This window comes from Lycorma delicatula, chromosome 2 (assembly GCF_047948215.1).
Source record: "Lycorma delicatula isolate Av1 chromosome 2, ASM4794821v1, whole genome shotgun sequence".
NCBI classification, from domain to species: domain Eukaryota; kingdom Metazoa; phylum Arthropoda; class Insecta; order Hemiptera; family Fulgoridae; genus Lycorma; species Lycorma delicatula.
This window is the reverse complement of record NC_134456.1, coordinates 64,017,076-64,032,580: the sequence shown is the minus strand read 5'-3', so window position 1 is coordinate 64,032,580 and position 15,505 is coordinate 64,017,076. Positions and strand designations below refer to the sequence as shown.

The following is a 15,505-nucleotide window of genomic DNA, read 5'->3' as shown; positions in this document are numbered from 1 at the left end:
TTGAACGTTGGAACTCTCGTCTTTGAAATCAGCTGATTTGATGAGACGCGTTCACCACTAGACCAACACGGTGCGTTCTTTTGAATTTCTGACTTGAGTAAAATAAACATCCTACTATCACGATTATAGTCGCCGCCTGTGACAATGGTTTTATTTAGTCTTCAGACACTCATTCTGCAGCGTTGGAAGTATGCTTTAATATTGAACACTTAATTGCATTTTATGTCATATGGATCCGCTATCCAGTTATATAGAGATTAGTGGAATAAACTTATCTGATTTGGGATTATTTTCAACAATGAATATTGAGAAAACAGTACTATTACGGATATGTAACATTAGAAAATTAGTACAATGAAAGATTGTACAATTGGAATAGAATGAACTCTCCGCTATTACATAAGATCCTACAGAATTATTTTAACAATTTTACTTTGTAAACCAAAGCAAAAATATAGAAGACAATTTTACATCCATTACAAAATGTAGTTTATCTGAAATAATTTACGTAATAATGTCTAACACAATTGAGTTTAGTTATAGTATTTTAAATAAACTACTAGACATTAACACTGTTATCAAAAATACTACCATTAAAACGTAGAACATAACATTTATATAAATATGGGGATAATGACTTCTTTATTAAGAGGAATGATCTTTAGGGAAAAAATATTTTCGTAAATATAATATTTCGTAGCAAATGTATTTAAGTCAAAATAATATTTAATCTGAATTTTCCTTTTTATCTGTGAATTGCTGTTTACGTTGGTACCTAATACAGCCAAATCAGGTGTGGATTTTATGCTTGCTCTGTCGGATGTTTGGAAATTTGACAGCAAGCTGTTATTGTATGTGATGTAGGTTCAGTTAGTTAAGCCATTCGTGTGGTTTTTATAAAGAAGAAGAAACATCCTGTCAACAAATGAAGTCTTTATTTTAGCTACAATAAAAGGTTTTTAAAGGTACGTTACTGTAGCCAATGATTCTTAATTTAATACTATTTAAATTCTTCTGATCTATTAATAGGCTAGGCATTATGGTGACGGAAAAGTGTCTGAAAACTACAAAATTTGTGATATGTTCTAAAAAAATTAAATCTACTATTAAAGCTCCTGTTAAACATTCAGTTAAACCAAAAGCTACTGCAAAATTTATTGTTTCTAGATATCAAACGCAAACAGCCAAATGGACATTGCCAAAATTGATTCGAGGTTCCAAATCAGCAGAATTAAATCGCATCCCTCTCTGTCGAACAACATTGCCGCCGCCACCTCTAAGTACTATTTCTATACCGTTATTTTATGTCATTTTGCTAGCAGCTGTGATTTTTTATACGTTTTTGTGTAAATGTCAACACGTTCAACGACCGCGAAGAAGACTTAGGATTGAGTAATTTATCCTATTCACGTTTGTGTTTTGCATAATGAATTTGTAAAGACTGGATTTTATGTTTTATTGTGTGATGTATTACACATTTTTGTGTCTATGTCAGGTGTAAACTAAATATATTAAATCATTCCTGTAAAACAATATACAGTATTTTATATTTTATAGTAAGTATAAAGTATTGTAACTTGTATTATACATGAGATTGTTATGTATGTGAGGCTTAAAAGTGGGCTGTGTTGGATTCATTTAGTTTACTTCTTTTAAATTGTATTCTGATGTACATCATAAATTTGAACTCTTATTATTTTATTTGCTTCACTTTACCATGTTTTCAATCATGTGGTACTTGTATTTTGAAATGTTTCATTCACTGGTAATAAAATCTTATTCTTTATGTAGCGTGAATGTAGTATTATGCAATTAAAGTAAATTAACAGTTAAATGCAATATAGAATTGATAGTTTCAGTGTTTATTGATAAAATATTAGCAATGGATGTGTAATTATAAAGCACAGTAAGAAACTAACTACATATCAGTGGTTTTGTTGTGTAATAAATACATACATATTTTTATGTGTATGTATAGTAAGCATAAATGAATATGAAAATGATAGTGTAAACAAGTTAGTGTTGTTAGTAAGATTGTTTAATGTTTATATTTTCAGTGTTGAAAAATATGGCTTAAAATTTTAAGCATATAAAAAAATTATTTTTACATAATTTTTTTCATGTACATATAAGATTTTTATTCTCACTATTAATAGCTAAAATAGAACCACTGTTACATTCTTATCATGAAAAACCTTTGAAATTCATTGTTGAAGTACTTCTTGACTAGAACCATGAAAATTAAAGCTATTTCATTGAAGATTATGTTGCAATATTACACATATAAATATATGTCTTACTTATTTACAATTTCCAAATTCTAGCCAAGAGTTATATCTTATGTACATTCTACAACTATAACTTGAAATTGTATTTAACATTGTGTCTGAACCATATCTGCCAATTATCATAATGTTTTATTGTAAGAGATTATACATTCACATTTTAGTTTTTTTCTTACTAAATCCAGATTGTGTCTGTGGTAAATCCTAAATTACCAAAAGGTAGAGAAGACTGTATATATCTGCTGGTTTTTATGATATAAGTATTAATGAAATTAAGTGTCTTCTGTGGTACTTTTTATCTTAACGTCATAACACATTTATCATTGATATGTGCAGAACTTCATTTTGCATTTTTAATCTTTCTTGTTTATTCTGTGACCCTTTAGGACTTTTCCTTCATTGAATTAATTTTTATTGCCCTTTTTTTTATAAGTGGTAAATCCAGTGAAATGTAACATAGTTTTTTATCATATTTAACTCTAAAATAACAGCAAAAATTTGTTACTCATCTTGTGCTGTGAAACAATTTTCTTTTGTGTCAAAGTATGTGCAATTAAATTGTTTTAATAGTATTAAACTGACTTTGCCAGATGAAATGATGATTAATAAATAAATAATCCTTTTATTGTGTAAAAACATGGCTTAAAATCTATATTGAAATCACCTATTAAAATGGATTTATTTCTTTTCAAAGTGAGAAAGTTAAGAAGAGATTTGAGTTTTATCAAAAAAAGAATTTGTGTTTGATAGCTGGTTTAATCTATACAAACCCACTATTATCACTTTTCTGTGTATCTTGGTTTGGATTTTGTCTGCACAGACCTCAAAATCAAGGTCGACAGAGTAGGAGATTTTCAATGGTTTGGGTTTTAATGAATGCTTTAGAAAAATTGCCACACCTCCCCTGTGGTGATTTTGTCGACAAAAAATTGTTAAATTGGAATTTGGAATTTTGAAGAATTGAATGGTTTCTGATGTAAAGCTGTGTTCTGAAATTACAAATATATCTGGCTGAAGCTCTTGGCAAACTATCGTCAACTCATCCTCCTTGTTAGTGGTCACTTGAGCGTTCTGATATAAAGTTTTGAATTTTTAAAAAGAATAATTTTGAAGTACAATTTTAGAGGATAAACCTGATGTACTTTGATCTAACTTGGTTTTATGTTCTTTAGTACACTTCTGTTTTTTTGGTACACAGAATGACAACTCCTCTCAGAGGTGTCTTTGACATTGGCTGTTGAGTGGTCCAGAGGAGTCAAACGTTGAAGAGGGAGGTTGTTCACTACAACACTTGTATAAGAATTAAAGGGTAGAGTGTGGGTGCCTGCAGGTGCTGGTAGTCTTGTTTGAGTCTCGGAGGAAGCAGCTGCAGAATCAGGGGTAGACCGATCACTGGTATGGGGCAGATCAGAAGCTGGAAATGACTGAGCCAGTTTTTCCAAAATTAGGTTTGAGAACAGTTTTTCCCACTAGCTCGCAGATGCAGTTCGTGTGTTGTCATCTAATACTCCAAATATTGAGAAATCCTTCATCTTTACAGAACTGGCAGAGTTCCTTGATGTAATTATTAACCAGGATGACGGCCTTGTGGACAGGACTATTGACAGTTAGGTCAAATCGTGTTGGCAGAGATGAAATTAGGACTTTAGAGTTAGCACTACACTTATTCATACAGCCTTCCATATACCTAAAGTTGACATTTTGCCTCCCAGCAAAGACGTCTTTGATCCCAACCACTATTATGAAGCATTGGTCTGTTGGAGGAGTGGATATTGGTTTGATGAGCAGTAGACCACCACCAAGCTTGCACACTCCACTAACTCCAACTTCTGGAGAGAGGGACTCTTTCATTATTGTGGGTATGTGTCTCACATGACTGTCCCCCAACACAGTCACATTTTTGAAAGAGATGCTGATTTTTTTTGTTTATTTTGTATGTTGTATGTTGTGAATGACTTAATTTCACTAGCTTTATGAAGTCTTTTTACATTACCTTTTTTGATCTCATTGGTGGTTTTCCTTTTCCTTTTTTTATTTACTACTGAAGTAAATTCAGTTTGATTCTCTCCCTCTTGCAATTCACCCTATACACCAAAATTATTTTTCAAGCTCAGTATTGGTGTCTTCTGTTCCACTGTGGTAGATGTGTTGATGTGCATGCTTTTGAAACTTTTTATTTCTTCCTCCAATACTTGAATCGAGTTTAACATATTTTTGGTCTCCTCCTTTAACACTGTACATTTAATACATGAGAAGTTTGTTTGCATTCCATTGTCAACCAACATTTGAGTAAAATCAAGACCCGAACAAGCTGCAGCAGAAGAAATGTCACACTGGGTATGTCAGGTTACGAAGGATTGATTAGCCTTGTGAACAGTAGATATCATGCCATTCACGTTATTTATATTTGCAACAAAGACCTGGTCAGTAAATTGAAGTAGCCAGATGTCAAACACGATTTAGTGTCAGAGTTGCTCTAGTAATTGGTGGATTTCTTCCTTTAACTGCTTATTCTGCACAATCGGATCACATGAATCTTTCAAAGGAGGAAATGAAAGAGTAGTAGTAGTATCCAGAGCAAACGGCTGATATTTGAAGTATTGTCAGGTGTGGAGTGTGATTCTACTAAAACTGGACAATAAGTTGTTACTGATGTAATTGTGGATAATGGATCAAAAGGTGAGGCAGAGAATGTGGAAGATGTGGTGATAGACTTTGTTGATGGGGTGGTTGGCAATGCGCCAACCAGGTGACAGTTGGTGTGAGGTGGGTGGCCGCACTGGAGTTTTGGCAAGTGAAGGACTGCTTGGGACAGCTGGTGATGCAGGAGACAATAATTGGCGACTGTAGAGTGATGCTGTATGCGTGTTTGATGCAGCAGGCAAAACAGCAGGTAACAGCGACCTGAGGGTGACAGGATAAGGGCCAGTGTGTTTACAATTATTTGCGTCTGTTTTGATTGAGGCACCGCAGTTCTTTCCCAAGAAGCGCCATGAAATGTCACCATTTTAGTTAGATTTCATAAGAAAGCTATCTATTGTAATGGATACCATGATTCAACTTGCAGAAAATTTTGACATATCTTTGTGTTTTGAAATGATTACCATCAGTTCAAAAGTTTATATATATATATATATATATATATATATTAATCCAATCAACCCAAGTACAGAATTAATTCTGTACTTTTGCTTCTATTATTATTAAGAAAAGCTGTTATTATTAGCAAAATATCAAATTCATTTAAAGTTCCTCTATTCTTTGGATAAGGGCCTAAGTAAAGTTTTTTGATATTACCAACCATTGGCCTGGGGGTGGAAAAAATGGGGTTTCGAAGACAAAAAAAATTTTACTTCCCTTAATAGGCACAATATCGAATTGGTTTAAAGTGGTCGTTACTCCTAAAACATTACCTAAAACTTTTATCTGAAACAATTTTTGATAGTACCCTTACAGCAAGGGATGACCAAAATGTTACTGGAATTGTAGGAAGATGGAGTGGGCTTGTTATATGCTAAACATGTGAAACTTTTTTGATATGCAACCATTGTCATATTGAGTAAATTTGAAGGTTTTCTTAACTTTAAGGTGGAAATATTTGTTATCCCCTACTTAGCACCAGTGAAATCTACCTCCACCTTCCGGTGTGCTTTTTAGTATTCTATATTGCTTGTACTTGTGGCCACTAAATATAACACAAGGCTTGCCCATTTTAGTTTGTTCAACTTTGAATCATTTTTACCAAGTATAAAAAATTAAATTTTATTAGACTAAAAGTATAAAATAAATATGAACTGTGGGTTATGTAGACTACTGATGGAAGATAGAAGTATGCCTTTATATGGTTCACGAATAAAAGTATTATGAACATATCAGTTTAACAGCTTTGTATAGACCTAATAGAATAAGGAATATATGTCTTTTGTATCTGCTTGTGTGTGTGCAAGTAGTGAATTATACTCAATTTTGAACCTGCAATGTGAGTAGTTTTCATGTCAGTTCATTAATGACAGTGCTATAACCTTACTTATCAGTTTGTAATGACAGACCCTCACATTACAAATCCTCTCAGTTCATTCATTGCTTGCTTATTATTAGCAAGACAACCATTCTGTTATCAGCTGCTTCCATTAATTCCTTATCACCCACAGCTAGTGTTTGCTTGGCCTCTGAGTAGCTTTTCAGTGTAATATTAATTTAAGGTTTATTGTGTTGGCTTTCTGGATGTGCAAGAAAGATGTGCAGTGATTATGGCATTTCAGTTATATAAAGAAGTCTGTAAATAAAAGGAAAGCAGTCCAATCTTGAGCTTTACGAGGTAACCTGTAGTACAGAATGAACTTAGTTTACAATCACCAAAACCTCAGTCTTGTGAAAGCCAACACATGTAGAATGAGCCTTGTATGTCAAAGACAATATTTAAAAATGATAAAAGACTGAACAAAAGACACACTGAACTGAATTATTTATATTATTTTAAGAGAGCACAAAATTTATTGTTATTGAAGTATTGAGGCCAATCAGGCTTACCACCTAATAAAGTAATAGTTCTTATAACTTCTCCTTCACTGGTCTTCCTTCCTTGGTCTTCCTTGGTTTTCTCCTTCACTGGTCTTCCTGAATTCGATTTACTGTGGATTCTGGTATTTTTCAATACATTTTAAAAATGTTATTCTGTTAGGTTGTAGTAATTACATTTTTATGTAGTTTGCCATATTCTAGAGTACAGCTATTAAGTAAAGATAACTGAGAAGGAATAGTTTTCTTAAAAGTTAAAATCCATATCTAAGTTAAAGATAGGTAATCTAATATTTGTTAATATTAATTTGATATTAAATTTATGCACCTTGACTTGTAATTATCGTTGTATGAATTAATAAATAGAACACTTTGTTCAAATTACTGAAATAAATTGGGCGCATGAAATGACCTAACAAGTGAAATAAAGTACTATATGATTGCAGGAACTGAATCAACTGTAGGTTCTAGTTAAATGACTTATATTCTGGAACTATAGCTTGACTTGTGTTAACTTTGTATCTTATTCATATCCCCCTTTTATCATTATGTTTGATTGTAGTAGGTTATACATTTTTTTTTCTTGCTAAATCCAGTTTTATCAGTGAACCTAAATTGACTTAGTTTTTATGATTCTTGTTACCAAGTGTGATGTGTTTTTTCTGCTTTTTGTATCAAACTCATTGTCTTTTGTTTGTTTGATAAAAGTAAATAATATTCACTGCTACTTCACTATTCACTGTTACAGTAATATCTGTATTTTCGACTCATACTCAATGTCAGCCATGGCGAAACTATATCTAGAATATGTCAACTGTTAAGATGTTGTAGGTTGTGTTTGCACGATCCCTGTTTATGGGGGTTTTTTTTTATTAGTTTCATAAACACAATAAGCTGATGTGTGAAAAAGATAATGTTGTCTTTGTATCTGCTTGTGTGTGTGCAAGTAATGAATTATACTCAATTTTGAACCTGCATTGTGAGTAGTTTTCATGTCAGTTCATTAGTGACATTGCTATTTAATCTTACTTATCAGTTTGTAATGACAGACCCTCACATTTGTGTTAGTTTATTGTTAAATTTGGACCTATCTAACAATCTAATTGTTAGATTGTTTGTTGTAAATATTCTGCAAGTTTTATCCAGTAAATTGATGATGCATAATTTTATTTTAATATGTAATTATTCAAGTAATATTTAATTTAATTTATAGTTTAAACAATATTTATTTTTTACAGAACCAATTTACTTCACACCTCCACTTTTGTTATTAAAGGTCGGTGTCCCTAAATATCTGGTTTGACTATTAAAAGTAGGTCTTCTAACTGAAAATGATAGATATTCTAATTAACTGGTTGAAAACTTGTATGGGCATAATTTTAGATGTAGAAAAGCTAGGTAATGAACTGAAGGATGGTACAGTGTTTATTAAAATATTTGAACACTATCTTGTTATTAAACCAAAACTAGTTAAAAATATATTACCAACTGATGATGAGGTCATATGTCGATATAATTTAGTTCAACAGAAAATTTGGTTTAAATTGCTTGATATAGATTTTAATGATCACATTATTGATAAAATTATTAAATGTGATTTTTCTACATGTATTCATGTATTATATCAGATGTTTGAAATATTAGAGAATAAAAATTCTGTTAATTTCTTTACTAAACAGAAAGAAAGATTTTTAAAAAATTCTGATAAAAAATTTAATATTACTGAAGTTTCAATACTGGACATACAAGCTAAAACAAATAAGAGTGCAGATACAATTAAATACAGTGGTAGAATATTAAAAAATAAGAGCCTTATTAATTGGTATGAAAACAAATACGGTTGTGAAAAGAGAAATGACGTTTACCATAAAGGGGTTTCAAAATCTCTTAACTCGTATACTAGAACTTGTGGAAGTAGAATTGATAAGATCAATGAAAGTGTAAACAAGAATAAAAGTGTGGGTGTTTTGTTACAACCTGAAAAGAAATTAATGGTTGAAGAGGATATTCTCTATGTAAGAAATGAGCTACGTAAATTTAGTTCATCAAGTGATGGTATTACATGTGATAAGGATGAGAACATTGACTTTGCTGGACACAGAGGTAATAACAAATTGCCATCTTTCAGTAATTCCAGAACACATTCAAGAAGCAAATTTATGAACAATTACCAGTGCCACACTGATATTTATTACAGATGCCCTTTTTTACCTCCTATATCAGCAAAACCTAATGTTAAATCAGTTATGATTAATCAAACAGATTATATGAATAAATTAAAATGTAACATTGCGATGTCATTTAAAATTAGAGAAGAAACCAACAAATTTAGCAACCTGGTTATTAATGAAGTGTGGAGAATGTTTTTAAATAATGAGGAGGAAGATATTAAACGGATAATATCATTCAGATTAATAAAGCAACCATTTTTTGAGAGAGAGATGTGTACAAAGTTTTTTCAAATAATAAATCAAAATGAAATACAGAAGCAAAGTTATATTGAACTTGAAAAATGTGTTGCAGGTAATTCTGTGCTTACATCGAATGATACAAAATCAAATGAAGATGCAAATTGCCTCTTTGATGATTATGTTGTTTATTACTTAAGTGAAAAAAAGAGAACTGTACAGTTACATAAAAGGTTATATGCTGAAAAATTAAAATTTCAGTTTGATAAACAGTATGCTGTATGTCTAAAAACAATTGCAGATATTTGTGATTTGGCTGTAAAAAAATCAGAGTTTGAATCAAAGTATGGATTACCTCTCCCACCTAAAATGTGGTCCGAGTGGAGGTGTTTATTTTATAATGAACAGCCTATATTTGGTTTAGATGATAATATTGAAAAACTTGCCATATTATTTTCAAGAGAGGAAAGTAACTCGGACATTTCTGTTGAAGTAAGGAGACAGAATGTTCTGCATGAAAGTGATTTGGATGACTATCTTTATTTACAACAAGAATGGGCAGATTTGTTACACCACGATGAATCCAGTAGTATTCATACTTATTGTGACTTATTTGATAATCAACTAGTGTTAGGCTATATTATTCGCAGATTATTAGATATAAAATATCCATTAGTTCCTCAACCAAAACCAGCAGATATTCCAAAGTATCCAATTAGAGCTGTTGTAAATGGCTTAGAGAGTGAAGAATTAATTATGGAACTTAAAAATCTCCTAATTAAAAGTGATATAATAGTGATAGATGTTAATTCTGTTGTTTATTTCTGTATGCAGTCCTACAAAGATGCAATTAAACTGAGAAATGAAGAATTTTCCGAGTACATTTTAAGTTCTGATTTGTTGAAATATAAGGAAACCAGTTGCAAATCATTGCAGCATACTTCAGAAGAGATACTTTCTGAAGTTAGCGAAGATAACATTCATACAAAATATACTCAGACAGAAGAAGATGACTTATTAGAAGAAGATGATTTGGCTACAGTGAGTAAAGGAGTGAAACTAGGAGCAGAAATATTAAACATATTACTTTCAGGAAATGAATTACCAAGCAGTATACTAGTAGATGCTATAATTGAGTACATTAAAAATAATGAGAATAACATCAAAGGGTGGGTAATTGTAAATTTTCCATCTACTTTATTACAAGCATCTGTAATTGAATATGTATTGTCAAGTAAAAAATTTCCATTTAACCTTTATGAAGGAACAAATTCTGTTTACAGTGAACTTACTGCTATGTCTCAAAGAGATAATGATGCTCCCACTAATAATGAATTTGAAGAAAGAAGCCATAATATTGTCCCAAACCCAAGGAAATTTGATTACGATGACACTTTTAAAACATACTTTTCATTATATCTCACAATCATGAAAGGTGAAACTACAGCTTTCTCTAGTCTTGAAGAATACACTTCTTTAGAATCTGAGGATTTAGATGGTGAGAGCACTACATTACTTGAACATCCTGAAAAGGAAGGTGTACCTACAATTCATACTTTCTATCAAGAACAGGACATTTCTTATGACTTTATCTATGAAACATTTGATTTGAATACACTAAAACAGCTAGCTCATCTAATTCTTTCACATAATTTAGAAGATGCTGCAAAACAGAGGACATCAAGTGAATTTCTTGGTGAAAATATAGTAGGCATGTTTTCAGGAAGTAGTGGTGCAGAAGTTCATGATTCTGCTTATAAACATGAATCTCCTGTAAAAATAATTAAAAACAAAGCTGGAATATTAGGTTTTACATCACATGAGGTTACAGACAATGAGCCATCTCTCAGCATTCACCGCTCGGAATCTTCTTTTAAAGATAGTAAATCTTCATCTCCTGGTGATAAGGATTGGGTTTTTGCCGATTATCCTATTTCAGACAATATATTGGTCTCATTAGCTTCTTTCTGGGAGGGCTTAGTAAATAACTACATTTCTAATTTAAAAGATATCTTTTTTACAAAAAGAAATAATGATTATATGTTGATACCTTACATTACTCACATTACACAGGTAATGAAAGAATGTTTCAATAGAGAAGATGTTAGACAAAGCGTTGTTACAGAATTTTTGACAAAGTATAATGATATACATCATATATTAAGGTCTGATTTAGAAATTAAGTGTGAGCTTCATTTATGTGTTGAAGAATTGAAGACCCAGTTGACTGCTTTGTGTGAAAAAAAAATGAATGATGCTGAAAAAATGAGACAGACAATTGTAAATCAAAATTGGTTGTGTGTGGAATTTATAGTTATTGCAAATTGTTTTATTTCATTGTTACAAACTGAAATGGATCGTTGTATCTATACATTAGAATTAATACGTGATTATTATATGTCTATGTTGGAGAATTATGAATCAAAACCTTTGAATAATGTAATGCTTAATAGAATTAAGTTAAATTATGAAGAAATCCAACAAACTGATTTCTGGTCAGTAATTATTAAACGAATATTAAGTAATGATAAATTGGAATCTGTAAATCCTGCATATGAACTTATTGAAAAGGAAGCAAACACAGTATGTTCTGAGGTTGAAAATTTCCAGTCTTTGTTTGAAGGCATAATTGTGAAAGAAAAAGCTAATGCTATGAAAAATCATAAAAAATATGTTGCACAGAAAAAGGATGAAAAAAAGGGTACCGAGAAATTATTGAAAGAATCAGTCGACAAAATGAAGTCTGCAGATAATAATAAAAATGGGTCAAAATCAACCATTAATGAGATTGAACAAGAAAATTTTGAAGAAATGGGGAAAAGATTAGAGAATTTATTTTTAGAGTGGAATTGTGCTGTAAAGAATGAAACTGACAGGATTTTAATGAGAGTTAAGCTAATAATGCTTAAGGCATGTCAAGATTTAACAAATATTGAAACTGTTATGAAAGATACATTTGATAATTTTTATAAAACATTAACCATAAAATTCAATGAGGAGTGTAAATGTATTGATCAGCTTTGTGAGATTTTTCATCTAGCTATAGAAGAAAATACACAGATACATGCTGACTTTTATTTTAATCAGGATAAGTTGTATGTAGAGAGAAGATATTTTATGAAACCTGCATCAGTTTTAAAATTACCTTCTGCTCTTGAAGAAATGCTGCTTGAAGAGTCATTTACAATTAAACAGTTAGAAGCAATAAAGGAAAGGCTATTGCACGTTGCACCAAATGGTGTAATCAGTCAATCAGCTTTTGTTACTATCATTCAAAACATGATACTACCTGGATCAGAAAATGGAGGTTTTAAGTTGATGCCAAAGATTTGGAATCAATTGCAACCGAATGATTGTGTTGAATTATTTAAAAGAATTTTTGGTAATGTTGGTCTTATAGAGTGGAAAGACTTTTTAATACATTGTTTAGATTTACCATTCCCTGTAATGGAAGATATTGTTGATGCTAAGTTACAATTTTTACGGTATGATTCATTTGAGAGTGACATTGTAACTTATGATGATTACATGAATGTTACTTTGTGGTTTCAAAGAGAATTACCAGAAAGCCCATTACATGTTTTGCATATTATTCTTGCCAAGGAATTTTTGTTTTCACTATATAAAGTTAATGAAAATTCAGTTAACTATATGGCTTTGTTATTAGGATTTTGTAGAGATGAAGATGTGAAGGTTGGATTTGGTAAAGGATTATCTCTTTTGTATGGTAGATGTGTTGCAATTTATGAAGAAGACTTATCTCTTGAACAAATTTTGACTGATCATATTAATACAGAATTTAAAATTGTTGATAGAATAATTGATGACCTATTATATGAAGTGGTTGCTGTTGCTAGTGGTACTGATGAAAATAATGTTTATGATGACGATGACAATGACAATGGCGATAATTATGATTTAAGGAATGTATACTCAGTTGATTTTGCTGATAATGGTGATCCTACATTAGAAGAATATATGTATGATCAGTTTTTTAGAAGACATGTGGTTCTGCAATGGTGTTCTTCAGTTCCTTATACACTAATAATTACTTTACTTTCAATTAGTTTCTGCCCAGTATTCTTCCCAAATATTGCTCATGAAACTTGCTTTGTTGCTTTCAAAGAGTTGAGAAGTTATGTCTCAGCCATTGATTGTATTGAAGATAGTGTATTTGTGCCATCATTTATGCAAAATTGGTGGCTGGAATTAGTACTTAAATATATTCATAAATTTACTGTATTTGAAGTAACAAAGATTGTTGAAGATATTGTTAAGAAAATAAAATAAAAAGATTCATGAATCTTAGATTTTGGTCTCATAAATTATTAATTATATCAGATGTATAATGTTCTTGTCAAATAGTATTAAAAAAAATCTTGCAACATTAAATAGCTTAACATTTTTATTTTGTTTTCTGTTTATGTTTTACTATTGTATGTAATTGAAATAATATATTTAATGGATACTACTTTTGTGCCACACAGCTATTGTTTATTCTTTGTACAGAACGTAGGTGAAGGATCTGTTAATAGTTATTAAGTGATTTTAATGTAGTATATTTTTTCCCTTTAAAATGAATAATTTTGGAAACCTGTTTTTTTTGGGGAGGGGAAACCTTTTACAGGCACCATGTGGCCTGATACCCCATAGTAGTGTGTCCCTTGGGGGCCTACCCATTAAAATCCCTCCTCCTCTACAATATTGGTTGCTAGGCCCATCTTATGGTGTTATCACAGCACCCTATGTAACCTTCGCCTCCATTGCTGACCCCAAACCTTGCACTTGTCGGGATCCTGCCCCAAGGGAGACTCAGAGGTAGTTATTTATTCTTGAATTGTTCGGTCTGAAGCATAGTCCCAATGATGTTTCGAGTAAGCTTGACAAATTTTTTCCTGCATGCTTCCCTATGCTGCAGGAACTGATCGCATACGAACACATTATGTTTTGTGGTGTCCCACTCCCTGCAGTAAACGCAATCCATGGAGGGTCTCGGCATCCGAGTGTACAAGTATGCCTTGAAACATCCATGACTGGTAAGGAACTGAGTCAACTCGTACCTTAGTTCCCTATGTTTTTGGCACAGCGATCTCTAAAGGTCCGGGATCAGTCTGTAAGTCCATCTGCCTTTTGTCGACTTGATCCTATCTCTCCTGACGCTTGCAGACAAGTGATGCCTCTGTATCTGCCTTACCACTCGCCTGTACATTTCCTCCCTCTTTTAAACAAGGAGATCCAGGGGTATAAGTCCTACTCTGGCCGCATTGCCTGAGATGGTCCTGTACCCACAGCATACCCGAAGGAAGACAACCCTGTTCACTCTGCTAAGAATTGCACGGGCTCTTCCCCTCAGCAGCATGATGGTCCAGACTGGGCTCTCTACAGTAACTTTTGAGAGCATCACCTGAGAAAAGACCCTCTGCTTCAATGTATGAGGAACCGTGATGTTGACCTTTATATGACCGATCGTGGCAGTCAAAAAACTGCTGCTGAAGCCAGAAAAAACTTGCTTTGACAGACACTTATACAAATCTCTGGAACTTGGGGTTCTTGTCTATCCACACCCAAGGTATATCACTGTGGAGGTAGGATGAACTTCTGTGACAAAGATCCTAAATGAAATCGGGACTAAGATCACTGGTCTTTTCTGGTGAAAGCTGAAGCCCAATCTACTGCAGGGGTGAAACTGTAAGAAGGGGTATTCCTATTTTAATTCAACAATTTCAAAAATTTTATTGCAACTGCTTTTGATTTTGATGGTATTTGGTATACGATAACTACCCAGTTTGTAGTGGGTATAAAATATTTTTATGTTAAAATATATTTTTTGTTTTTAAAATTAAATCTTTCTTGAGTAATAGACTGTTTTATAACTTGCCAACAGGTAAAAACAGCCATTTTTGTCACTTATTCCATGAGCTGTAGCATTCTTATTTTACATCATACAGAGGTCAAAAGGGCATTTTGGAAAGAGTAAAGACAGAACTTCATCTTAGTGTACTCAAAAGTAATTTTGTTACATAACCAAATCTTGTAATGTACTGAAGTTACATTTACAAATTGTTTTTTCAAATTTTGGGCCCAAAATAAATAACAAAGAGCTTAGGGTAACGGGCCTGTTTTTTAACTTAAAAACTCTTAGATACTTATAGTACAAACAAGTTTTTTGTTTGTCTTCAGACATTTGACTGGTTTGATGCAGCTCTCCAAGATTCCCTATTTGGTGCTAGTCGTTTCATTTCAGTATACCCCCTACATCCTACATACCTAACAATTTGTTTTACATATTCCAAA

General features: G+C 32.1%; 2 protein-coding genes across 4 annotated transcripts in view; both read left to right on the top strand.

Moving 5' to 3' along the window:
* Window positions 1-801: 801 nt before the first annotated feature.
* RtGEF (Rho-type guanine nucleotide exchange factor) overlaps window positions 802-15,505 on the top strand; it is a 138,318-nt gene continuing 123,614 nt past the window's right edge. For all 3 annotated transcript variants that reach the window (XM_075355424.1, XM_075355426.1, XM_075355427.1), the window contains exon 1: window positions 802-965. The gene's annotated coding sequence lies outside the window, so the exon portion shown is untranslated. The remainder of the gene's footprint in view (window positions 966-15,505) is intronic.
* Window positions 8,135-13,587, top strand: LOC142319883 (sperm flagellar protein 2-like). Its single transcript, XM_075357557.1, has one exon. The coding sequence runs from the start codon at window positions 8,135-8,137 to the stop codon at window positions 13,499-13,501; it is 5,367 nt and encodes a 1,788-aa protein (XP_075213672.1). The 3' UTR covers window positions 13,502-13,587.

Excerpts from the sequence above, each read along its gene's own strand:
- LOC142319883 (XM_075357557.1), top strand. The coding sequence starts at position 8,135 with ATGATAGATATTCTAATTAACTGGTTGAAAACTTGTATGGGCATAATT.